At 42.2% G+C, this 21,810-nt stretch overlaps 1 protein-coding gene across 4 annotated transcripts in view; it reads left to right on the top strand.

The window, feature by feature from the left end:
- Pex5l (peroxisomal biogenesis factor 5 like) overlaps positions 1–21,810 on the top strand; it is a 197,266-nt gene that overhangs the window by 153,501 nt on the left and 21,955 nt on the right. For all 4 annotated transcript variants that reach the window (XM_052180646.1, XM_052180647.1, XM_052180645.1 and 1 more), the window contains one exon: positions 204–299. In XM_052180646.1, the coding sequence (XP_052036606.1) occupies positions 204–299 (96 nt within the window). The remainder of the gene's footprint in view (positions 1–203; positions 300–21,810) is intronic.

Genomic DNA, 21,810 nt, shown 5'->3' on the forward strand with positions numbered 1-21,810 from the left:
AACAATAAAATGGATGCCTAAGGAACAGCACCACAGGGTGACCTATGCCCTCCACACACACATGCACACACATGCACATAAACACACACTCACCTGGGTGTGCACATCCACATTCAGTCCTTTGGAATGCTAGGAAATTAAAACTACTTCTATTTTTGTGTCATGTGATGCCAATAATACATCACTGGTTTGGTTTATTTCAGGCTCGGCTGACCAAAGAGCATCGCTGGGGGAGCGCCCTGCTCTCCAGGAACCATTCCTTGGAAGAGGAGTTTGAAAGGGCAAAGGCAGCAGTAGAGGTAACTCTTAAAACAAAATTCTCAAATTCATGAGCGCGACATCCAAAAACCACGGACTACAGAGAGATGCACATGAAACGGAATTGCAGGCAGGAGGGAAAACATGGGGATCGCTGTTCAGAGGCCAGTGTGGCCAGTGTGAACCTTTGATTCCCACCCAGAGTGGCAGGAAGCGTCTGCTCTTCTACTGATCCTGTGATTAGTTGGCCACGTGAGTCTGAGGCCTGGATCAGCAGGCACCCAGAGAGCTGCCTGGGTCCCATGCATTTGTCCGGTGAATAAGCCATCTTTACCAATAAGCCATCTTAACCACACCAGATCGGTTTTTTTTTAAACGCATTATTTGAGCACTAATGTCTAGTTAGTTAGTCTTCGAGTGGAAAGAGCAGGGAGAGAGGAGGAGTGGCAGAGGAAAGAAGAAGCAGATGAAAAGCCGTTCTTGAAGGTTCTTTTATCCTTTTTCCTCCTGGCAGGACTGTCTGGGTGGCTCTCAATATACAGTGCTCATCAAAGCTTCCTTAGACTGCTGTTTGAGACTGCTGTTCACAGACGCAAGCATGATCCTGTTAGTACCTCTGTTGCTGTTAGTAATTTCAATCTTGAAAACTACAGGTGTTCTCAGACAATGCCTCACTTACGCAGCCATTTCCCTCCTAGAATTCAGATGAAATGATTATATTAGGAGTGGTCTTCCAGGAACTCTACACTCAGGGTGTGGGAAAATCCTATTTGCAATTTAATGTTACTGGGGTCTGTTCTGGGAAATCATCTCAACCATGATTCATAGCATTCAGAAACCCAGTAAGAGCACACTTTTATCTCCCCATGCTGAAACTGTTCAAATTCCCTCTTTAATTTTCAACTTCTCTAAAGAAAAAGAAAAAAATTAATGAATATTTTAGTTTTCTGACTAGGAGCCCTCGATGTAGTTAGTTGAGACCAGCTGAGTTCAATCAGATCTCACAAAGGCATGGAGCCCGTGGCTTAAATGATCTTAAATGTAAGTTTTTCAGTTTTAAGAGCTAATTTAAATATATCTGCTGAGCCCCTACTGTGCGGTAACACAAGGCAGTAGCTCTCAGACTGCTATTCAGATGCATAGAATCTTGGGTCAGGAAAGACATTAGCATTTGGTCCCATTTATAATGGAGAAAAATAATGATTTTAAACCCAAAAGAGTTCATGGTGGAATTGACTCACAACCAAAATGTACTAAGGCATGTGTGTATATATATTCATTGAGCTGAATCTGAGTTGGGGTCATAATGTCCTAGGAAAGAGGTATCCTAGGAGGCAAACTTTTTTTAAAAAACTCTTGATAAATTACTCCTGTTTCTACCTGGACATAATTAGGGGCAACCTCCCTCTTTTCAAGAAAACCCATTTCCACCTTGAAAGCTACTAATTATCAACAGGCTCTTTCTTATGCTAAAAATAGTACATAAAGAAAATTTGCATTTCGTCTGCTGCCCACTTTCCTCACATCCATCTCTCAACAATACCAACCTCACCCCAACAAGCTGCGCCTTCCACCTTCCCTGTCTCTCCTGGGGTCTGATTGTTATTCCAAAGCTTCCCTAACCAGTCTAGGCCTAGGTATCCACACCTCCGTGGTTCTTTCCAGCCTCAAATCAGAGTCGGAAAGTTATTTTAGTAGATATTAATTGAGCATACATTAGTGGCTTCCTATAAGTACTGGCTGCTAGAAGAAGGATTAAAGACAAAGGGCCAGCCTTAAACAACTACAGAGGAGAGCAGAGAGCAGAGAACCAGCCTGGATCGACCCCTTGCTCCACTTTTGCTAGAGTTTCATGTCTTCTGCAAGTTGAGAGCTTGGGTGCCTTTCTATCCCCAAACCCAAGAAGTTCATGCCTAAAAATGCAAAGAATGGCAGAGATGGGATTCCCCACTAATCAGAAAATGGAGCAACCTTCTTCATCCTGGTGCAGAAAAACCTCAAGGATTGAGGGGAGATGGTGTGTACCAATAGTATGATTAGTCATGGAAGAAAAAATGGGCAAACACTGATGATAAATTGTGCCTATTGTAAGACCCCAAAAACCGAGGGTGCCCCAGCACCCCACATCCCGGAAGGCGACACCTAAATCACTCGCGAGAAACGGTCTCCATGCAATAGCATGAGGATTTCTTTATTTCCAGAATTCTGAGTTCCATAGCCATGCACCACGCAGGGTTAGAGGACTATGGACCCCAAGTGCTGAATTGCAACAGCTTTTATAAGTTTACAACAGAGCCCATGAATCACAAACCAATCATTTCTTAGCATGGAGAGCCCGCGAAATGGGAGCCAATTGATTTGTACCACTCCATAGTTTTTAGGCCAATCAGTTTAAATTATCGGAGCCCACGCTCAGTGAACCAATTAGTTTCCTATAATGTCTACAGCTGCGTGAACTCCTGCTTAGGGGTAATGGCGTAAGTTTACAGAAGATAAGCTTAGCCCATTTCCAGTTACCCTATGGGGCCAGGATCACCTATTCAAGGCCTTTCTGCTAGGTCTAATCAAAGGGCAGGCTCTGGAATGTGACCTTTTACCTAGTTTCTAACAAAACGAGATAGTATTTTAAACTCCTGATTTCTTGGGGTCATTAGAGTTAGGCTGTATTTTCTATCCTTTCACCTATAAAACTTTATGCATTGTGAGCCTTCCACTGCCACATTACTCTTACTTAGAGTTGTACCTACATTCAGAGTCTTATCTACATTGTCTGCATACAACCTCGTGCCTTTTTAGACTCTCCAGCTCCTAAAATTGTCACCTCGGGGGTGACTTCAGCATATGAATCTTGGGAGAATGCCCTTCCAAACTACAACAGAGCATTTGTGTGACCAAACATTCACAGTAGTTATTCTTTGATGGCTACATGCGGGGGTAAATTCTATTTTGTTCTATTGTCTTATCCGCATTTTTCTCTAGCCTGTCATCTTGCTCATTAGAGGGAGTCTCACAGAGAGATGTGACATTCTTAATTACATTTTATTTAGTATGTATGTACACACGTGCACATGTGAAGGTCAGAAGACAGCTTGCAGGAGTCGTTTGATTCTCTTTTTCCATCATGTAGGTTCCCAGGATTGAACTCAGGTCATCGGGTTTATAGCAAGTGCCTTTACTCACTGAGCTATCTCACTGGCCCCCAAATGTAAGGTTCTTTAAAGCAATTGAAGATATCAGTCGGTAGACTGCCCGACTTAGATTCAGGTGGCCCTGAGTTCTATTTCCAGTACTGTCAAACTAAATGTGATGGTACATGCTCATAACTGCTGCACTCAGGAGGTGGAGATTCAGGAACTCAAGATCACCTTCAACTCCAGAGCATACCAGAGATTACATAAGACCCAGTCTCAAGTAAAAAAGGCTACTTGTGGGAGAGTTTGGAGAGGGTAACGAGAGATGTGAATATGGTCACATACACGGGTATGAAACTGTCAAAAATAAAAGGTACAGAAAAATCAATAAAAAGAAAGACTGGCACTGCTGATTATTTCTTGAAAGACAGTTCTAAATCCCAGTAAGATCCAGATAAAGGTGGCTAGAAGATGTGGCTCAGTGGATAAGAACATGTGCTGCTCTTGCAGAGAACCCAAGTTCAGTCCCCAGCACCTACATCAAATAGCTCACTACTGCCTGTCCCTCCAGCTCCAGGGAGGGCCCCCCACACCCCCACCCCACCCCCTGCATCATAAACACCTGCCCTTTCCTAAAATCAGCTACCACATGGACACACATGCATACACAGAATGAAACAATAAAATGAGCCTGGTACCTTTTTATCTGGTGCCTCTCCTCCTGGTCCCTCTCCACCTGGTCTGTCTCCACCTGGTCCTCTCCATCTGGTCCACTCCACCTGGTCCCTCCCCACCTGACCTTCACCTCCTAGTTCCTGCCTATCTTCTGCCTTTCAGTCCCATCCCTGAGCTCTAACACACCAACTTCATTATCCATACTTCTCCTTTCTATTTCCTGTGGAAACATTCTTCTCCCAGGTCCTCATGCAGTGGGATCCTTCTTGTCACTCACACTTCCCCCTTTGATCATCATTGGGTCTGCCCTTATACATTTTTGTCTACTACACATCTTTTCCCTCAACACGTGGCTTCCATAAGAGAAGAAACTTTGTCTTCTTTCGTCTATGTGAAATATAAATATGATCTGTGCTTCTTTGTTGACTTGTATTCATACTTATGGTGGTCAGTTTTCATTGTCAACTTAACACAACCTAGAGACACCTGGGAAGAGGGAACCTCCATTGAAGAATTGTTCACATCAGATTGGCCTATGGCCATGTCTGTCATGAGAAGGCCTAGCCCACTGTGGGCAGTGCCCTCCCTAGGCAACTGACTCTGTGAAGTATAAGACTCAATGCGAGCCAGAGAGCAAACCAGCAATGAGCCCTACTCCTCAGTCTCTGTGTCAAGCTTCTATCTTGAGTTCCTCTCTTGATTTCTGTCGATGATGGACTGTTATCTTGTAACATAAAATGAGATAAACCCTCCTGAGTTGTTTTAGTCATTTAGTTTATTACAGCGACAGAAAGTAAACTAGAGAATGGTATCCCAATATCTTCTAGAAAAATTCCTGGTCCTTAGCATATGCTAGGTGGATGGCTGTTTGGATGTCCCATGGGTAATACTTCCTTCTGTCTCTTTCCTGTATATAGCATGTCATATAACCTTCTACTGTTAGAGTGGTTTCATTTTTGACAGTATTCTTACATGACACATGACAACGTAAGGACCATGATGAATTGTGATGTCTCCACCTCAATGTAGGTCACATACTTAAGTAGCCAGGAATTAACAACCAATTCCACCATGAAGTAGCACTGGCATATTTGATACATTGTGTGCAGTCACGTTTATTTTGTATTTAGACTGAAAAGCCTGTGATTTAGCTCATTTTTAAGATAAAAGGTGCTGTCGCTAGAGAACCAAAAACACACCTGAACACAGACACACACTTATTGCATGTGTAAATGACCTAGAAGCCTGTTAATATTCAAAGACCGGCATTGTTTGAAGTCACCTTGAACTACTCCTGGCAGTGCTGCTTATGGGGGGGGATGGTTTTCCTCCATCTCTTACTGAAGAAAAAAGAAAACCGCAAATTCACTTCTATCCAAAGCCTCACAGTTTTCAAACAAACAGCTGGTATTTTTTTTCTTCTGGACTTTAAAAAAAACTAAGCATCTCCCCCTTGTGAAAAAACGAGGCACGGCACGCTTCTTTCTGGATTTATTCACAGACATCCTTGTAACTGCTGTCAGCTGTAGTTGGTACCTAGGACAGAAACAAAAGGAGGCTCAGAAAAGAGGTGTAGAGAAGGTGCCCTTGGGGCCCCAGAAGGCCCGCAATGGCCTCCTAGGAGCAGAGGTCCCTGGAGAGATCCACTCTGCATCTGGGGAGGAGAGGGAAGGTGACCTAGGAAGTCAGCACTCCTCTGCCGTGAACCAAAACTATCTCCTTTGTCACCCTTGGCAGTCAGGGAAAGAGAGACAGGCAACATCTACTGTTGTGCTCAGCTGGTTAGGTGCCTCTTCCACCCTTTAGAATAAATTGGGGTAGAACCAAATCCATCAAAAATGTTTCAGTGTGGGCAAAAACACCAGGAAAATAAGCAGGACCATCGTGGCCCTTAGGGAGAAACAGAGTGAAGAATTGAAGTCCCATATGGGTCAGACATAGTCAAGGGTGGCTTATCCTATGGCCTAGTTATTCAGAGCCATTTCTACCCCAGGCTTGACCAGACCATGTCTCATCCTCTGTCCTTGGTGCTGGTGAGAATCTAGGAAGACAAGAGGTCCACAGATGATGTTTTCCTGGCAAACAGATAAACAAATTGGTTCTGGTGTCCCTAAGTACCTCTTGTCTAGGGACAGATTCCAAACTCTGAGTGACAGAAAGATGAAAGTTTTACCCCTGGAATTCGGCCATGTTCCACTGACCCTCAAATGTCCCTACTATGTGTGCTCTCCACATTTCGAACATGTTGTCGAAGATCCGGTTTTGGTTTTTTGTTTTGTTTTGTTTTTGTTTGTTTTTTTTTTGCTTTGTTTGTTTGTTTGTTTTTTGTTTGTTGTTTTATCCTCAGGAGATATTTCTGTGAATGGGTTTTGAAAAGAAAAAAATAAAATACATGAATGAGAAAAAACAATTTACAAGCAGAGGAAAGGGCGCTGCCATCAGAGGCAGGGGCACCAAGTGACATTTGAAACCCATTTGGCTAATTGAGTTCAATACATTCTACCACATTGACATTCTAGACCCTGAGCTCCTCTAGCCCCACAATCCCCTTCTCTTCTAGCATCACTTAGATGTTACTTGTGGCTGTTTAGAATGTCCACTCAATCTTAAGAGGTGACACTTAGTTCCTCTTTAGTGTGGCCTGAACTTGATGACTCACTTACAAAAAGATAGAAACTGTAGACCTGACCTTGAAGCTCACATAATAGAAGGCACCATGACCAACTTGAGAGCAAGTAGTTGCTCTCAAACAGCTCACCCTATGGGAAACCTCAGTTACCATTTCATGACATTAGTCATATAGTGAGCTGCTAAGACTCTCTACTGACAACCACAGGAACTGAGGCTCCTCCCCTTGCCTTGGAGACAGGCCCTGTGATTAGGTTCACAGACCCTTGGAGCTTTGAAAGATTGTGGCCTCAGCTAAAAGCTTAATCCCAAATTCATGAGACATCCTGAGTCAGAACCTTCCAAGAAGCTACTCCCAAATTCCTGACCCTTAGAAATGGTTTGATATGGTAAAACCTAGTTGTTTGAAATTCCCAAGTTGATTCTGGGGTTGGTACCAGAAACAACCACCCTCAGTGGCATCACTCAGCTTCCTGCAGTTCCCAGTCTAACCTGGTATATTTTCTTCTTGTCCATTAACAACACATTGCAATACTGCAAGATTTGAAGGCCACACCTAGCACAGAAGTGATGTGTTCATCCATTCCGGATTGGAGCTTTTCATGCTATCCCCTCATTTCTAACCTGTTTCCCACTTGACCTGGTTGATTCCCAAGACAGTGAGTACAGACCTTGGTGTGGCAGCCTGATGTTTGTCCCATCATCTGGATCTGGGTCGGGCACTCACTTTTTCTGCTGCTCTTTTCTGTCATGAAGGATGTGTCTGACTTCAGGATAACTCCATTTCATGTTTCAAGTTAATGCTCCAGTCAGTAGCTTACACAGAATCACAAGTAGTGCTGGAATAAATTGATAGTGAAAGAGGTAATGCTTGCTAACTGGCAGTCTCTTATGGCTGCTCTAGAATGTGATTGTGACTCCAGTACCTAAATGTGTATGTTCAAACCTAGTTCCTTCATGGGATGAGATCAGAGAGGACAGCAACACAAAGACCTGAGTTCTAATACAGATGCAGTAACAGAGATTTTAAATCCCAGTGCTGGGAATTAGAAACAGAATCTTGAATCCAGACTCAGTGGCCAGCCAGCTAACCTACCTAGAGAGCTACAAGCCAATGAGATACCCTGTCTTAAACAATACACACACACACACACACACACACACATATACATATATATATGTATATATATGTATATACATGTATATACACACACATATATCCTGAAGAATGACACCTAAAGCTGTTCTTACACACACACACACACACACACACATACACACACACAACTTGCATGTTTACACACGCATCTGCACACATGTGAACATGCAGAAAGCGAGAGTGAGACAGCAAGAGAGAAAGAGAAAGAGAGAGAGGGAAAGAGAGAGAGAGAGAGAGAGAGAGAGAGAGAGAGAGAGAGAGAGAGAGAATGAGCATTAGGAATGTGACCCTTTTCTCTCTTTAAGCTTGATTTGGAGAGGCTGTATTCAAAACAACCTAGCAGCTAAACCTAGCTTCAATGACATAAGCATAAAATGCTTCCATGAACATTTATTTTTACTGGAAACTGCTTGCTGTGTGTGTACTAAGGGGCCTCTGAAACTATAGATGGATGAACAGAAATGGAGAGCGTTCCCAAATGGCTTTTACTAGTATAGGATTGGATAAGAAGCTGCTGACTCAGGCCCCTCCTCCCAAGGAGCCTGCTTCCAGCTCCTCTCAGGTTCCTTCCTCTGTGCACAAGATCTCTTTGAAGCGGCTGGAAGGGATTAGTGGATTAAACACCCCTTAAGTCCCTCAGACTTAAGAGTCAATATCCAGGAAAGACCTTCAGAAGATATATGAAGACATCCTCTGGCAGTTAACTATTTGAGAACCTTTGTGTTAACTATTTAAGAGACAGAGTTCTTAAACACTTAGCTCATAATTTTAGTATGTCATGTAGCCCGTGTCAGGTCAGAGCTCACAAAGATGAGGAGTGAGGTCATAGGAGATGGTCAAAGTTCCTTGGCTCTCATGCTGAATAGATTTCCTTCTGTTTCACACAAATTTTGATTTCTAAAACAAACTGAAGTGTGAAAAGGGAGCTCGTGACCTGCATGGACATATAAAAGTATCACTGAATTCATCGGTAAGTGTTTGCCTAAAAGGATGAGAGAGATAGTCTGGCCTTGCTCTAACTCTAAGATTGGCACAATAGGCACATCCCACAGTCCCACATTTTCCCACTGCCCTGATAACCATCAGTGTTTCTGTTCAGATGGGAGGGTATCCTGGGACTCAGAAGCCCAGGAATCACACAGCTCTGAGGGGAAAAGGTATCTCATTGGAAGCCACCCTGAGGCTTCCACCTTCCATCTCTGAGGTAGGACAGCCAAGGAAAAGACATCCTGAGACACAGGAGCTCAGGAGCCTTACAGCTCTGAGGTGGGACAATGTCCCAATGGAAGGACAGCCTCGGACACAGGAGTTCAGGAGCCTTACAGCTCTGGGGTGGGACAATGCACCAGTGAAAGGGCATCTGGGGGAAAACACACAGCTCTGAGAAGAAACCTCCTCAGCAGAGGCATTGCAGCTCCCAGGAAAAGGTATCACTTAGGAGCCTCAGGCCTGCTCCTTCTCTTTTTCTATTCTTTTCTTCAGTCTTCTTTTCTTCTTTTCACACCAAGCAGGAAATCTCATGAAAGAGATTTATTGGAGGGTCCAGGGTGTGGAGGGACGATCCAGGGATGACAGCCCTCTGCTCCTGGGAGTGAGTAGAAGGGGATTGGATAAAGGGTCAGTATTTATGTAGGATTTCTAAAGAGGTGGGACTTCTCAGGGCAGAGATTTCCAGAGTGAGGATTAGTGAGATTTCAAGCCCTGGGCTTGGGGCGGAGGCACTCAGGGATTGGTGGGTTTTTCTGTTCAGGGATTGGTGGGTTTCCTGCTCGGGGATTAGTGAGATTTGTGAGAAGCTCTGGGATTGGTGGGGGTTTTTTTCATTCCCTTTTCCCTGCATCTGGCTCATGGGTTAGGATAGGAAGTCTTTCCTGACTACAGAGGCTTTTGCTGAGATGCCATCTCTGTGGGGTTGCTGGGGGCAGTGGGGAAGGCTAGAGAGGAGGAACTGCCACTGTGGACAGCTCCTGCAGTGGTGTTTCAGGGAAGCTGTAGGCTGAGACAGGAAAGAAGGTGTCTCCACCGTGGACAGCTCCCGAGGGTGAGCTCCCACTGAGGTGCCACCATGGACAACTCCAGCAGTTCCTGTGATGGCTGCAGCCTGAGGAGATGTCATGGTGCCGCCATTTTGACAGGAGCCGCCATTTTGGACAGCTCCTGTGCAACATTTTATTGCAAAGGTAAGAATTCCAAAAGTCTGCATTCCAGACATAAGTTCATCTGCAAATATTTACTAAACAAGTGAGCATACAACAAGATGAATATGGAAAGACAGACTTGCCTGAGGCCCTAGAATGGAGATGACTCTGTCCTTAAAGGCATTGACTAGATACAGCACGCGTGCGCGTGTGCACACACACACACACACACACACACACATTTTGTTGCCAGCTCTGCACCTAGAAATCACAGGTTAAAATAAGGAAAAGCAAAAAGCACAATAATAATATACATGGGAAATTTTTCAGTAAGACATGGTGTTGGTTGTAATTTCATCTGTACCACATGGGGCCTCATAAATTGAATTAGGTTTTGAGTTAACTTGGTTTATCCGATTAAGGGGAAAGTAAATTAACACTTTATTTTAATAACTGTGCATCTATTTAAATGTTACCTAGAAAAATACACCCAAAACTTTTGACTGGAAACTGTACAGATAGGCATCATTAGGCAAGGCTAGAGTAAATTCTGCCTATCAAAGAACTACACTGGATAGAAAGTAAGTTAAGTATATATAGTCAAGTATAAACATTACGATTGTGGTTGAGACTAGGAAATGGCTTGAGTCTAGGAAAATGAAACTAATGATATTTTAGGTCCAGTTATTTCAGTAACACACACAGTTAAAGATTCATCAGAAGTGCAATTGCTCAGACAGGTCAGGTTGTGTCTTTTGAGCAGCAGTAAAGTCCAGCACAGTCTCGTAGATAAGACATGACAGCAGAGAGGGTCCCGGGTTCCTTGCATCTATTAAGTTAGAGTCCCTGTGCCAGAACTCAGAGCACCTTAGAAGAGGCTGCTCCTCCAGCCAGCCTCCTCTAGCCAAAGAGACACTCCCTCATGGATATGTTTTTGCTCTTTGTCATACTCCCCGGGCTGTCCTTTCACACCAGGATCTGCCTCATTGCTCCGTGAGAGGAAATGTAGCCCATCCTTAACCCCAGGGTTCCCAGAATAAATGTGACTGTCAGAGGAGATGAGGCCTCATGCTGTGTGCCCATCCAACAAGGACAGAACAGACGCAGAGTTGTGGTGTTGGACCCAAACACAGTCTAAACATCCAGTCCTCCTACTTCCAGAAATCCTGCTGGACCATACTAGGACCAATCCTACCTTTGTCAAAAACTATAAATTAATTCATAACTTGATTCTTAAACATTGAAGATGAGTATTATTTTTCATTGGCTATTTTAGTAATTTTTAATCATCTATAAAGAATACATTAATAATTACAGTCATGGTGTAACACCAGCACTTGGGAAATAGAGACAAAAGGATCAGGAATTCAAGGCCACCCTCAGCTTCGTAATGGGTTTGAGATCATCCTGTGCTACATAAGGCTCTTCCAAAAGAGAAAGAAAGACACTATGTTAACGCTGACTAAGTATGTTGCTTGATTCTCCTTTACATTAAATTCATTTTTAACTAGGGCTGGAGAGATGACGGTGTTTAAGAGCAGTTGCTGACCTTCCAGACCAGAGTTCAGTTCCCAATACCAACATAGTGGCTTAAAACCATTATTAACTTCATTTCCGGGGAGTCTGGTGCCCACTTCCAGCTTCTGTGGACATCAGGCATGACTGTGACACACATGTATACACGTAGGCAAAATAACTGTACACATGAAATAAAAATGAATACATATATATAAATAAATATATATAATATATATAAATAAATATATGGAGGGCTATAGTTCAATGCATTACAATTGTGTATTATTTATGAGTTAGATGTATTTGTGTGTTTATGTGATAAGCTTCTCTTCTGGCTTTTTAAATTACTCAGTGCATCCCTGACATATAATCACCCTACTTTGCGATAGGGCAAAAATCTTTGCTCCCACCTTACTATAATGACCCACTCACGGGGCCAGCTTTTCTCTTCCTTTCCCTCTCCTCCTACTGTAGACTGCTCAGCTTCTCTGAGATCAGTTCTTAAAGATTCTGTTTGTAAATAAAATCATGTGTTATTGGTCCTCTATCTCTGAGTTCTTTGACATCTTGCTTTTACTATGTAGTGGTTCCCTCCTCTCCAGTGCTTGCCATCTGTGGTCTTTTTGATAAAAAACCATTCTTATTGGTGTGAAGCAGTATACTGTGATTTTGATTAGTCACATTAAGCATGTTTTTATGTACTTGTTGGCCAAGACTAGGGTCTCTACTTTTTAGAGTGTCCATGTTGTTTATGTGTGTGTGTGTGTGTGTGTGTGTGTGTGTGTGTGTGTGTGTGTATTATTAGGATTTTGTTAGTACATTTTCACACTTTCAGGTGTTTTCATTTGACTCTTTAATAGTAAAGTTGATTTTTGTCACTATTAAAACACCAGGGCCCTAACTTCACTCTTTCTTGTAGCATATCCAATTTTCCAACCACCATTTATTGAATGACTCCTTTTCTCTGTACATATTCTTAGCACCTTTATTAGCAGTCAACTGGCTTGGGGTGCCTGGGTTCACTCCTAGGCTCTCTGCTCTGCTCCTTTGGCCTGTGTGCCTGTATTTGCATCTATAATGTGCTGTTTTGATTCCTCCAGGTTTGGAGGATTGCTAGCCTACTAAAACATCCCTGTGTGTTAAACAAGGTTCAGGAGGTGTGTGTTGTGGTCCTTCATTGCTCCTGGATTCATGTGTGGGCTGCTAGCAGGAAGTACAGCTAGGCCTGAGGAAGAGTCTTCTCATACCTTAGTTAATTCTTCTTGGAAATAACCTCACAAACCCAGATCCAGTCAGAGCCATGCACCTGATGCCTAGACCCCTGACCAAGTTCATGATTTAATTGGTCCTATTCAGGTAGAATCTAGAATTTTGAAGCCATCTCCAGGTGACTACTTACAGAAAGAAATCTGGGAATCTCTATCCAATCACTTCTCAGGCTATCTCCCACCATGATGATCTGAGTTTGTGATTCAGGCGATCCTTGAGTATCAACTCTATTTTTGGCCTTCAAGGAAAGAATACTCCAAAACCAGCCTGGTTACCCATCTCTCCAACTTGCAATCATTTCAATCAGACCAGATTTCTTTTTGTCTGCTTTAAATTCCTGCTGAAGCAGTTTAAGCTGTGAAGGAAAAAGAGAGTGTCTGGCTCTGATTAGGTTTCTTGAATTCAGGTCATGACCTTGTGTCACCAGCTTATCATTTTTCTACCCCTGTGCCTCTCAAAACAAATCTCTACCAACAAGTCTCTTGCCAAGGCTCTTGAATGGGGGGGGGGGCATAAAGGTGTCCCAACAGCTGCCCTGCCCAGAGCGTCTCCTTCTCTCTGCAAAAATTATTCTAGATCTGTGCCCCAGGACATTTTCACATGTAGCGCCTGCCGTGCTTCAGAGTCTCCATCACCCTCCTGATGCTCTTCCCAGAACTTTCCCTGTAACTCTTCAGCCAATTACAGGGAAAACTCTTCAATTTTCTCTTTCGTTTGTATATGCATTCAAGATAACAGATTTCAGCAAATTTAATCTCAAGGAGTGTGTCACAAGGTAAATTCTGTATAGATGCTCCAGGTTCAACTAAAAAAAGGACAAAATGGTATGCCATTCACAAATTAATTCTCATTCTGAACATTTTAGCTGGGTACAGTTCTTTGCAGTTCTACAGAGATTCAGAAAGCACAAATAACATGAGACAGAATTTTTTAAATTTTTAGTAAATAGATATATCTATAGCTTTTAACATTAGCTCCCAGGATACATTTGTTATTTGTATATTTATAGCCAGTATGCATCATTCTGACGTCTCACTGTTGCTATTAGTGTCCAGAGGAGAATAGAAACACTTGGTTCTCCTGTTCAGGATGGTGGTGACCCAGGCCCAGCTTATGTGTGAGAGCAGCATTGGGGACTGGACAGCCCTGAGAGTTGCTGTCTCACTGAAGGTTGCCTCTGGTAAAACTGAGACCAGCTGTGCAGAACTGCTCTCCGGGAGCCCCTTCAGGGTTTGCACTTGGAGTTGGCTCGCAAATCCAGAGCAATTTTCATTAAACCACAGTGCCTTCCAGGGGACTTTTCTGACATGACGTGAATCATGCCGCATGCCAGTCATCTCACTGGCACTACCGACATGTAATTATATATAATACTAAGTGAGGTCACACAATCTCAGAAAGGGAAAAACCCTGCATGTACTCTTTCATAAGCAATACCTAGCAAATAATGCATGCATATATATAAACAACTGCCAGGAGGGTACGGAATAGCACAAAAGCCAACAAGAAAGGCTAAGAATAAGGCGATAATGAAGAACTGAATGTAGGCAATGGGTTCTAATGTGTGCACACACACACGTATGAACACATATGCATAAAATATATTAGATACTGAAAATATAAAATTTAATGTGAAGCTCTGCAGCTTCCATTCCAAATTGCCTATTCTATCTGTGTAGAAGTTCATAGAGTTGTATAGACTTTAGTTCTGGCTACTTTTGGTATTTGATATTTTTAAGTCATTTTTAGTAATTAGGTACATTGAAAATCAATGTTACAAGATACAGTAAAATCTGTAAGCAGATGAGCAATATATTTTCAGAGTTAGTAGCATTTTAATCATGTAAAATAACTTTGGGAACTGGTGAGATGCCTCAGCCAACTTGCTGCTAACCCTGATGACCTGAGTTCAAGTGTCAGGACCAACATAATAGGAAGAAACAAACTGTCCTCTACAAGTAGTCCTCTGATCTCCATGTGGGAGCTGTGACACATGGGGACACACACACACACACACACACACACACACACACATGCATTCCGACACTCACCAAAACAAAAGTAATAAAAAAGGAAAAGAGGTGTGACATTGGGTATGTGTATAGCAAAAGTCAGTACAGGGCTGACAAGTAACAGGTACAGAATACTTCTGGAGATGTCATGATAAACAGAAAATGGTGATATGTCACAAAAAGGCACTTGAAAAGGAAACTAACTAATCTGTCAATTATCTTCCTCAAATGAGATAACAATGCACATATTAATATTAAAATGTTTCCCGTGTACAAATATGATAACCCCTAAGAGCTCTGAGTAGAGAAAAGAGACAGGAACTAGCCGGCATGGTGCTGAGAATGGACCAGGCAGAGTCGGAAAGTTGCCCAAGGAGAGGATAGGAGGAACAGAAGCCAGATTCTATCCCCTAAGCCTGAGGACTGTGGGTCTTGTTTTGTTTGTGTGGAGACTACTGCCACACTATAAGCAGGGAAGGAGAGGGATCTGAGGTGTCTTTGAGAAGGAGATTTGGAATGCAGAGGTGATGAATCTTAGGGAGCCCAAGGAAGTTGGGAGATGAAGGAAGAAGCGGCTGGTGTTTTGGGCCTGTGAGAATGATGGCATGGAATCCAGTGTGAGCAGGGCTGTGATAGTCCATGTAGGAGTCAAACAGTCTGGGAGGTCATTCTGTGTGCGTGGTTCTCAGCCTACCTACTGCTGTGACCCTTTAATATCATTCCTCATGTTGTGGTGACCCCCGAACATCAAAGTATTTTCTTTGCTACCTCATAACTAATTTTGCTGCTGTTATGAATTGTAATAGAAATGTCTGTTTTCCAACGGTCTTAGGCAACCCCTGTGAAAGGATCATTTGACCCCAAAGGTTGTGACCCATGTGTTAAGAACTACTGTTCTATGGTGACCTTCTGTGGGAGTAGTTATGAGCTTACAGAGAGAGGATGGGCATCCCCCAGGGTTTCCTGTGAGCAGACTGAGGTGTGGTTGCTGAGTTGGAAGAAGAGCAAGATTAGAGTGGAGTATGAAGAGCTTGGCTTCAGATAACGAAGCTGTGGAAGGATCTCGAAGCCCATTGGATATTCAGTTTGGGATCTCTGAAGAAAGGTCAGTGGTTGGAGTCAGAATCAAACTTACTTTCCACCAAAACTCACACAACTTACTGGGACTAAATGAATATCTGGCTTCAAACAAAGAATTTGTTAATGTTCTTTTGAGGAAAACTGTAGGTCGCTATTTGGTCTTCAGCATGCTGGAAGTGTGAGGTGTTATATTGACGTGTCAGTAGAATCAGCTCTGGAATATCCAAGTTAAATGTACCTGAACAAAACTTCAATTTTCTGAACTCTGAATTTATTAATTCCTCTGATTAAACAGTTTGTGTAATGCCCTTATGTTAATAAAACAATAGGGAAAATACAGGTGGGGAAAAAAGACGTTGTACTAAATAAGAAATAAAAATGTCACTAAAAAAACAAAAAGGTTTAAAGATTTTTCTAAAAGCATTATAAGATAATATTGAAAGAGAAGGTGTCTTGATTTATTAAAAAATCTAGATGCAACACATTAAAAGTGCTTGTCTGATATATTGCTTTTCTTGCTGCCTCTTTAGCATCTCCAAGGACTTTTTTGATTTGGTCTCCTGGTCTTATTTCAAGGTTCTTAGAAATTGCAGTCATATTCATTTATACTTCTTTGTTGGTGTTGGTATTTCCTTAGCCTTGTCTTCCACCCCATAGTCTGTCTTCTGCTTGAGCTACTCATTTGGTGGTATTTTGCACTCTATTTTTTAGTTGACTCTTGGAATTATTCATTTGCGACATTGAATATTTGGATTTCTCTTTTCTTTCTTTCTTTCTTTCTTTCTTTCTTTCTTTCTTTCTTTCTTTCTTTCTTTCTTTCTTTCTTTCTTTCTTTCTTTCTTTCTTCCTTCCTTCCTTCCTTCCTTCTTTCCTTCCTTCCTTCCTTCTTTCTTTCTTCCTTTCTTTCTTTGTTTCTTCCTGAAGTCTGCTGACTTCCTTCTTCAGGTCTTTCTTTGACATCACTCTTATCATTAAAGTTTTGAAATCTCAATGTGGCATTTTACCCATTTCAGTATCTTTGGATTCAGCCATTGCCTTGAGGTCTTCTGAGAAGCCATGCTGACTTGCTTCCAATTTCCCTCCTTCCCTACCCCAGGAAGCCACAATAAAATAGCTTTCTCTTTCCACAGCATTGCCTTTCTGTCCCTGCACACGGTGTAGCACTTCTATCACTCGCTTTTTGATCTTCCTAGGTCCTTTCTTTTTCCTCTCATGTCCATTTCAAATAGACATTAACCCCAAATAAACAAGACTGGAGAATGACTATTTCACCCTGACTCCTCCTTACCAGTCCTCAAGGGGAGGCTTCCAGCTGATGTCTTCTGAAATATACTTAATATTCACACTTAATACTCACTGTACAGCTGAACTATATCCCAACCTACTGTAAATACATTAAGTAAATACTTAATACTCACATATCTTTTCAAAGATTAATCCTTAATTTAAATATACTTTAATCCTCCTAACATCTTGAGAGTTAAAAGACTCTGGGAAATTCCCTGTGTGGGAATGGAGTGTTTATAGTTTATTTTCACTTCGTTAAAATGTAAAGCTACAATTATCCCTGCAAACAACATGTTAATTATTCAGCTGTCATGGCAGCCTAGTATGGATGCAACTGACCTTTACATTTCTCTCGAGTCAGCAATGTTCTTTAGCCTCTAAGCATCCTTCTAGAAAACGAATCACCAGTTCTTTTGCTTCCAAGAGAGAAAAGAAAAAGCAGCTAAAACCATTTGCTCTCTGAGAACTTGAGAAGGACTGCTTTGTGCATGCCGGTTAACAGCAATTGTTTGAGTTGCCAGCTGGCTGGGTGTTCCTGTGGACATTCAAGGCACAGAAGGATAGCTCACCATAAAACATTAACCACAGCACCCAATTCTGGTCTAATTCTTCACAGGTTATAATGGGAAAAAGAAGAGACATTTGGAAATGAGAAAAAGCTTGCCTGGTTTGCTGAGATATCCCCTTAAGACAGGCCAAAAGTACCCATCTTCTGACCTCTAACCCAGAATACTTCCCAGTTCCACAGGCAGGTCCTCCCGAGTGGCTGAGACCGTTCAGGTCAGGAACTGTCTTTTTTAGCTTAATATTTCAAAAACACAGCACAAACCTAGAGTCTAGGGTTTGAGGTGTATTAAATTTGAGATATATAATCTATTCTCTACTTGATGTCTATAGATTTGAAGTAGTATTTTACGAACCCAAAACACATTTTTTTTTCTTTTTGGAGTATGTGTCGTGTGTGTGTGTGTGTGTGTGTGTGTGTGTGTGTGTGTGTGTGTGTGTGTTTTGCTAGAAATTGGGACTTTGAGCATTCTAGCCAAGCACCGTACAGTTGAGCTATATCCCAACCTACTGTAAATACATTCCTGCATCCAGATTCTTAATTAAGGTAAGGTAGAGGGTTTGAGGTGTTCCCTATAAGAACACTGAGATCCCAGACCCTAGATGTCCACCCTCCTTGTTTTCCTGGATTAGTCTAAAGATGATGGAGAGGAAAAGTAGAATCAGGCAGATTTCTGCACGGGTCTCCACTCTGGGCAGATAAAGCACTGTCTGTGTGAAGCAACTCATTTCTTCCTGGTTAGTAGAAACAGGAGTACTGCCCCTAAATCCTCTTGAGAAATTAAATGAGAGCTTAATAAGAAATGGTGTGTCTGTCAGTTCAGGAAGCCATTTCTCCACAAGGGATTATGAGTTCCTCTCAAATCTGGGTCTTCTGCAGAGTATGATCAAATGAGAACAAAAGCAAGTTGCAGATTGTCTACCATCCATTCAACTCACCATGACTCAGTATTAGACCACACTCTTATTGAGATCACAGCTTAGTCCTAGGTGAGGTTGCTGGCTCAACAGAACCAGCTAGGAGGAGAAAAGCAGCAGGAATGTTGTTGTCTCACAGTCAGACATCACTCTTTGCAGTCTCCAAAGCTTCTATATCCTTCCTGGCCTCTTCCTGCTCTCTAGCCTCAGCATCCCTTAGCTTGTCTCAGCATCATGCATGTCCGCCACCCTTTCCACAATGCCTTCGTCCTTCTGTATCTCCACCACTCGTAAGTTCCCTCTCTGTGTGTCTAAATTGCCTTTTATCTATCGGGACACTGATTAGATTGGACCCAAAGAATCTCATCTGAACTTGGTTATTCCTCCCAAGCCTTTCAATCCAGTGAGACAAAGGGAAACCTGTCTAGAAATGCTCTTGTAGGCACAACACTCTCCTAGATGTTTTTGAAGCTATTGGTACAATTTTTGTTTTGATAGCCAACATAGTCAGCTCTATTTTCCACACCTGGAATCCCCAAGCTAAGAGCCACTTTGGATCAGACCAGATCCTGTACACTTCCTCCTGTGGCTCTGAGTGCCGTGGAACCAGCCCTAGAACAATGAGGGTGGGACAAGGACTTCAGCCTTGCATCATTGACTGGGCTTCTTAAATGTTCAACACAACCGCATGCAATCATGTCCTACTTTCATGGATTTCTCATAAACTCTTACAGGGAATACCCAGATGCAGTTACAGTGAGAACACCACCAATGGTGGCCCTTCCAAGAAGATTTGGGGGACAGGGGATGGAACTCAAGATCATTACAGGTCATCCTGACACTGTGTGGCCCAAATCTGGTCTTTGAGAAGCATATTCTCTAGCACTCTCTTCACAGGAATGTTCCCTGAATTTAGCACCTGGAAAGCCATATATAAGTGGGTGGACAGACAGACAGACAAACAGACAGACAGACAGATAGATGATAGGTAGGTAGGTAGGTAGGTAGATAGATACATAGATAGATAGATAGATAGATAGATAGATATGTACCTAAATAGATATAGATATCTATATACCTAGCCATATATGTATATGCATATATATGACTAGGTGAGTAGAGAGATAGTCAGATTTTAAGCATTTATTTTACATATCTTGCATACATAGTCAGACACTCATTGTTTCTTTGTTTTTTTCTCATTCCTTTAGAACCTCAGTCAAAAATAAAAGTTCCTTTTTAGTATTCTGTCATAGTTTTCTTCTTGATAGAAAAGAGATTGAGGGCAAGATGCAATATCAATAGCCTTGTATTTCGAAACAGAATAAACTTGGTTTGTCTCAACAAATTGACAAGAAACCAACTGAAGGGCTATGTCCTGCTTTTCCTCCAGCCGAGATATTTGCCCAGCGATGACCTTGATTGATCTTACAGCCAAGGACAATTTGGAAAATCAGGGCTGGGTGAAGGGAAAGAAGTTTGCATTGGAGGAAAGAACACACGTTTGAGGACTTGAATTGGGTCCAGTGTTAGCTCCTAGTGACTTAGACGAGTGGCTTATGAAGGTCAAATAAGTCCATATACATGAAAGCTCTTTAAAAACACACATGCTCAAGACTGACAATGTTGCTGCTTTAGAAGAGGCAAAGCAGTTTGTTTCTTATTTTTTAATCTAAAAACCAAATCTCAGATTCACCCTCTCCTCTCCATTTCCATGTAAGTGCTTACTATAAAAGCCTCATAACTTACCTCCTGACTACAGCATACCATTTATCCAGAGAAATGGTTGGACTAGATTCTCTGGAGCACATGTCCCTTCATGTCACCATAGAGAGATTCAAATAATAAATAGAATTGTAGACATTCCTCCCACTCCTGCCCTTAGCCTCATCTGCAACTGAAATACAGCAATTAAAGGTTAGATAGACATTGCTATGTTCTAATAGAAGAATAATAGTATTAGGTGGTTTTACTCTAGATCCATGGCCTATGTAGTCTCAGTTCTCAGCAACTTGAGCAGTGTCAAGTTCCATCTTATGGAGTGGGCCTTGAATCCAATCAAAAAGTGGTTGTCTACGTGATTGAGTTACTTTCTATTGCTGCGATAAAATACCATGACCAAAGCAATGCATTCTTTTAAATGTTTAATTTGGGAGCTTATGGTTACAGAGGGCTAAGGTCCATGACATCACTGGAGAGAGCGAGATTTCCAGCAGTCATAGCACGAGAACAGTATCTGAGTGCTTACATCTTAGTCCACAAGCATGAGGCATAGAGGTCTGACTGGGAATTGCATGGGTTATTTGAAATCTCAAAGCCCACACCTCTTCCAATAGGGCCACACCTTCTAATCTTTCCCAAACAGTTCCACCAACTGGGACCCACCCATTCAAATATATGAGCCTATGGAGGTCGTTCTCAATCAAGCTACCACATTACTTCCGTAACATTTATGCCACCATTGAGTCAGTATATCTTGTGGACAGGCCACTGTCATAGGTCCTAGAGTATTTATTTGTATGATATTGATGATTGCCAATTGCAAATAGCTTCTTGTGTAGGGATGGGAGCCAATTCAATCAGATCCTGTCTCAACACAAACAAAAGAATAATTATATGAGTAAGTTGGTAGAGAACTGTGTAGACATGTAAATTACATATGAAAAATACGCCATTAAGTGAAGATGGCGTGTTCTAACTACCTCGTCACTCTAGCAATATCATAAACCCCACAGATGTCATATTTACTGCTACAGTGTAGGCTTAATTCTCTATTACTTTTCCTTTTCTTCTCTCCATTCCTCACAAGTCTGCTCCCTCCAACTCCTTCCATGCACCCTCTTTCAAATTGATAGTTCTTCTTCTTCCATGGTGATTATTACATATATAGTCCATTTGCCTGTAGTCCAAGCCTATTCTATATCTATTGAACTGGATGAGATGGTTGTGTATCTGTTAACACAGGCCTGTCCGTTTCATTACAAACTGGTAAAATGCTTCCCTCACTCTGAGTCTCTTCATCCTCACCTTTCTCTAGTGAGTCTCCTTGCCCTGCCTATCCCCTATTCCTGATGTTACTGGGAATTTAATACTGGGAAACACACTCTTTTCTCCTGACCCATTCTCAAGGGTTCAACACATCCTCTCCAGTGAGTCCAGTCAACAATCCACAA

Source organism: Apodemus sylvaticus, chromosome 4 (genome assembly GCF_947179515.1).
Source record: "Apodemus sylvaticus chromosome 4, mApoSyl1.1, whole genome shotgun sequence".
Taxonomy (NCBI): domain Eukaryota; kingdom Metazoa; phylum Chordata; class Mammalia; order Rodentia; family Muridae; genus Apodemus; species Apodemus sylvaticus.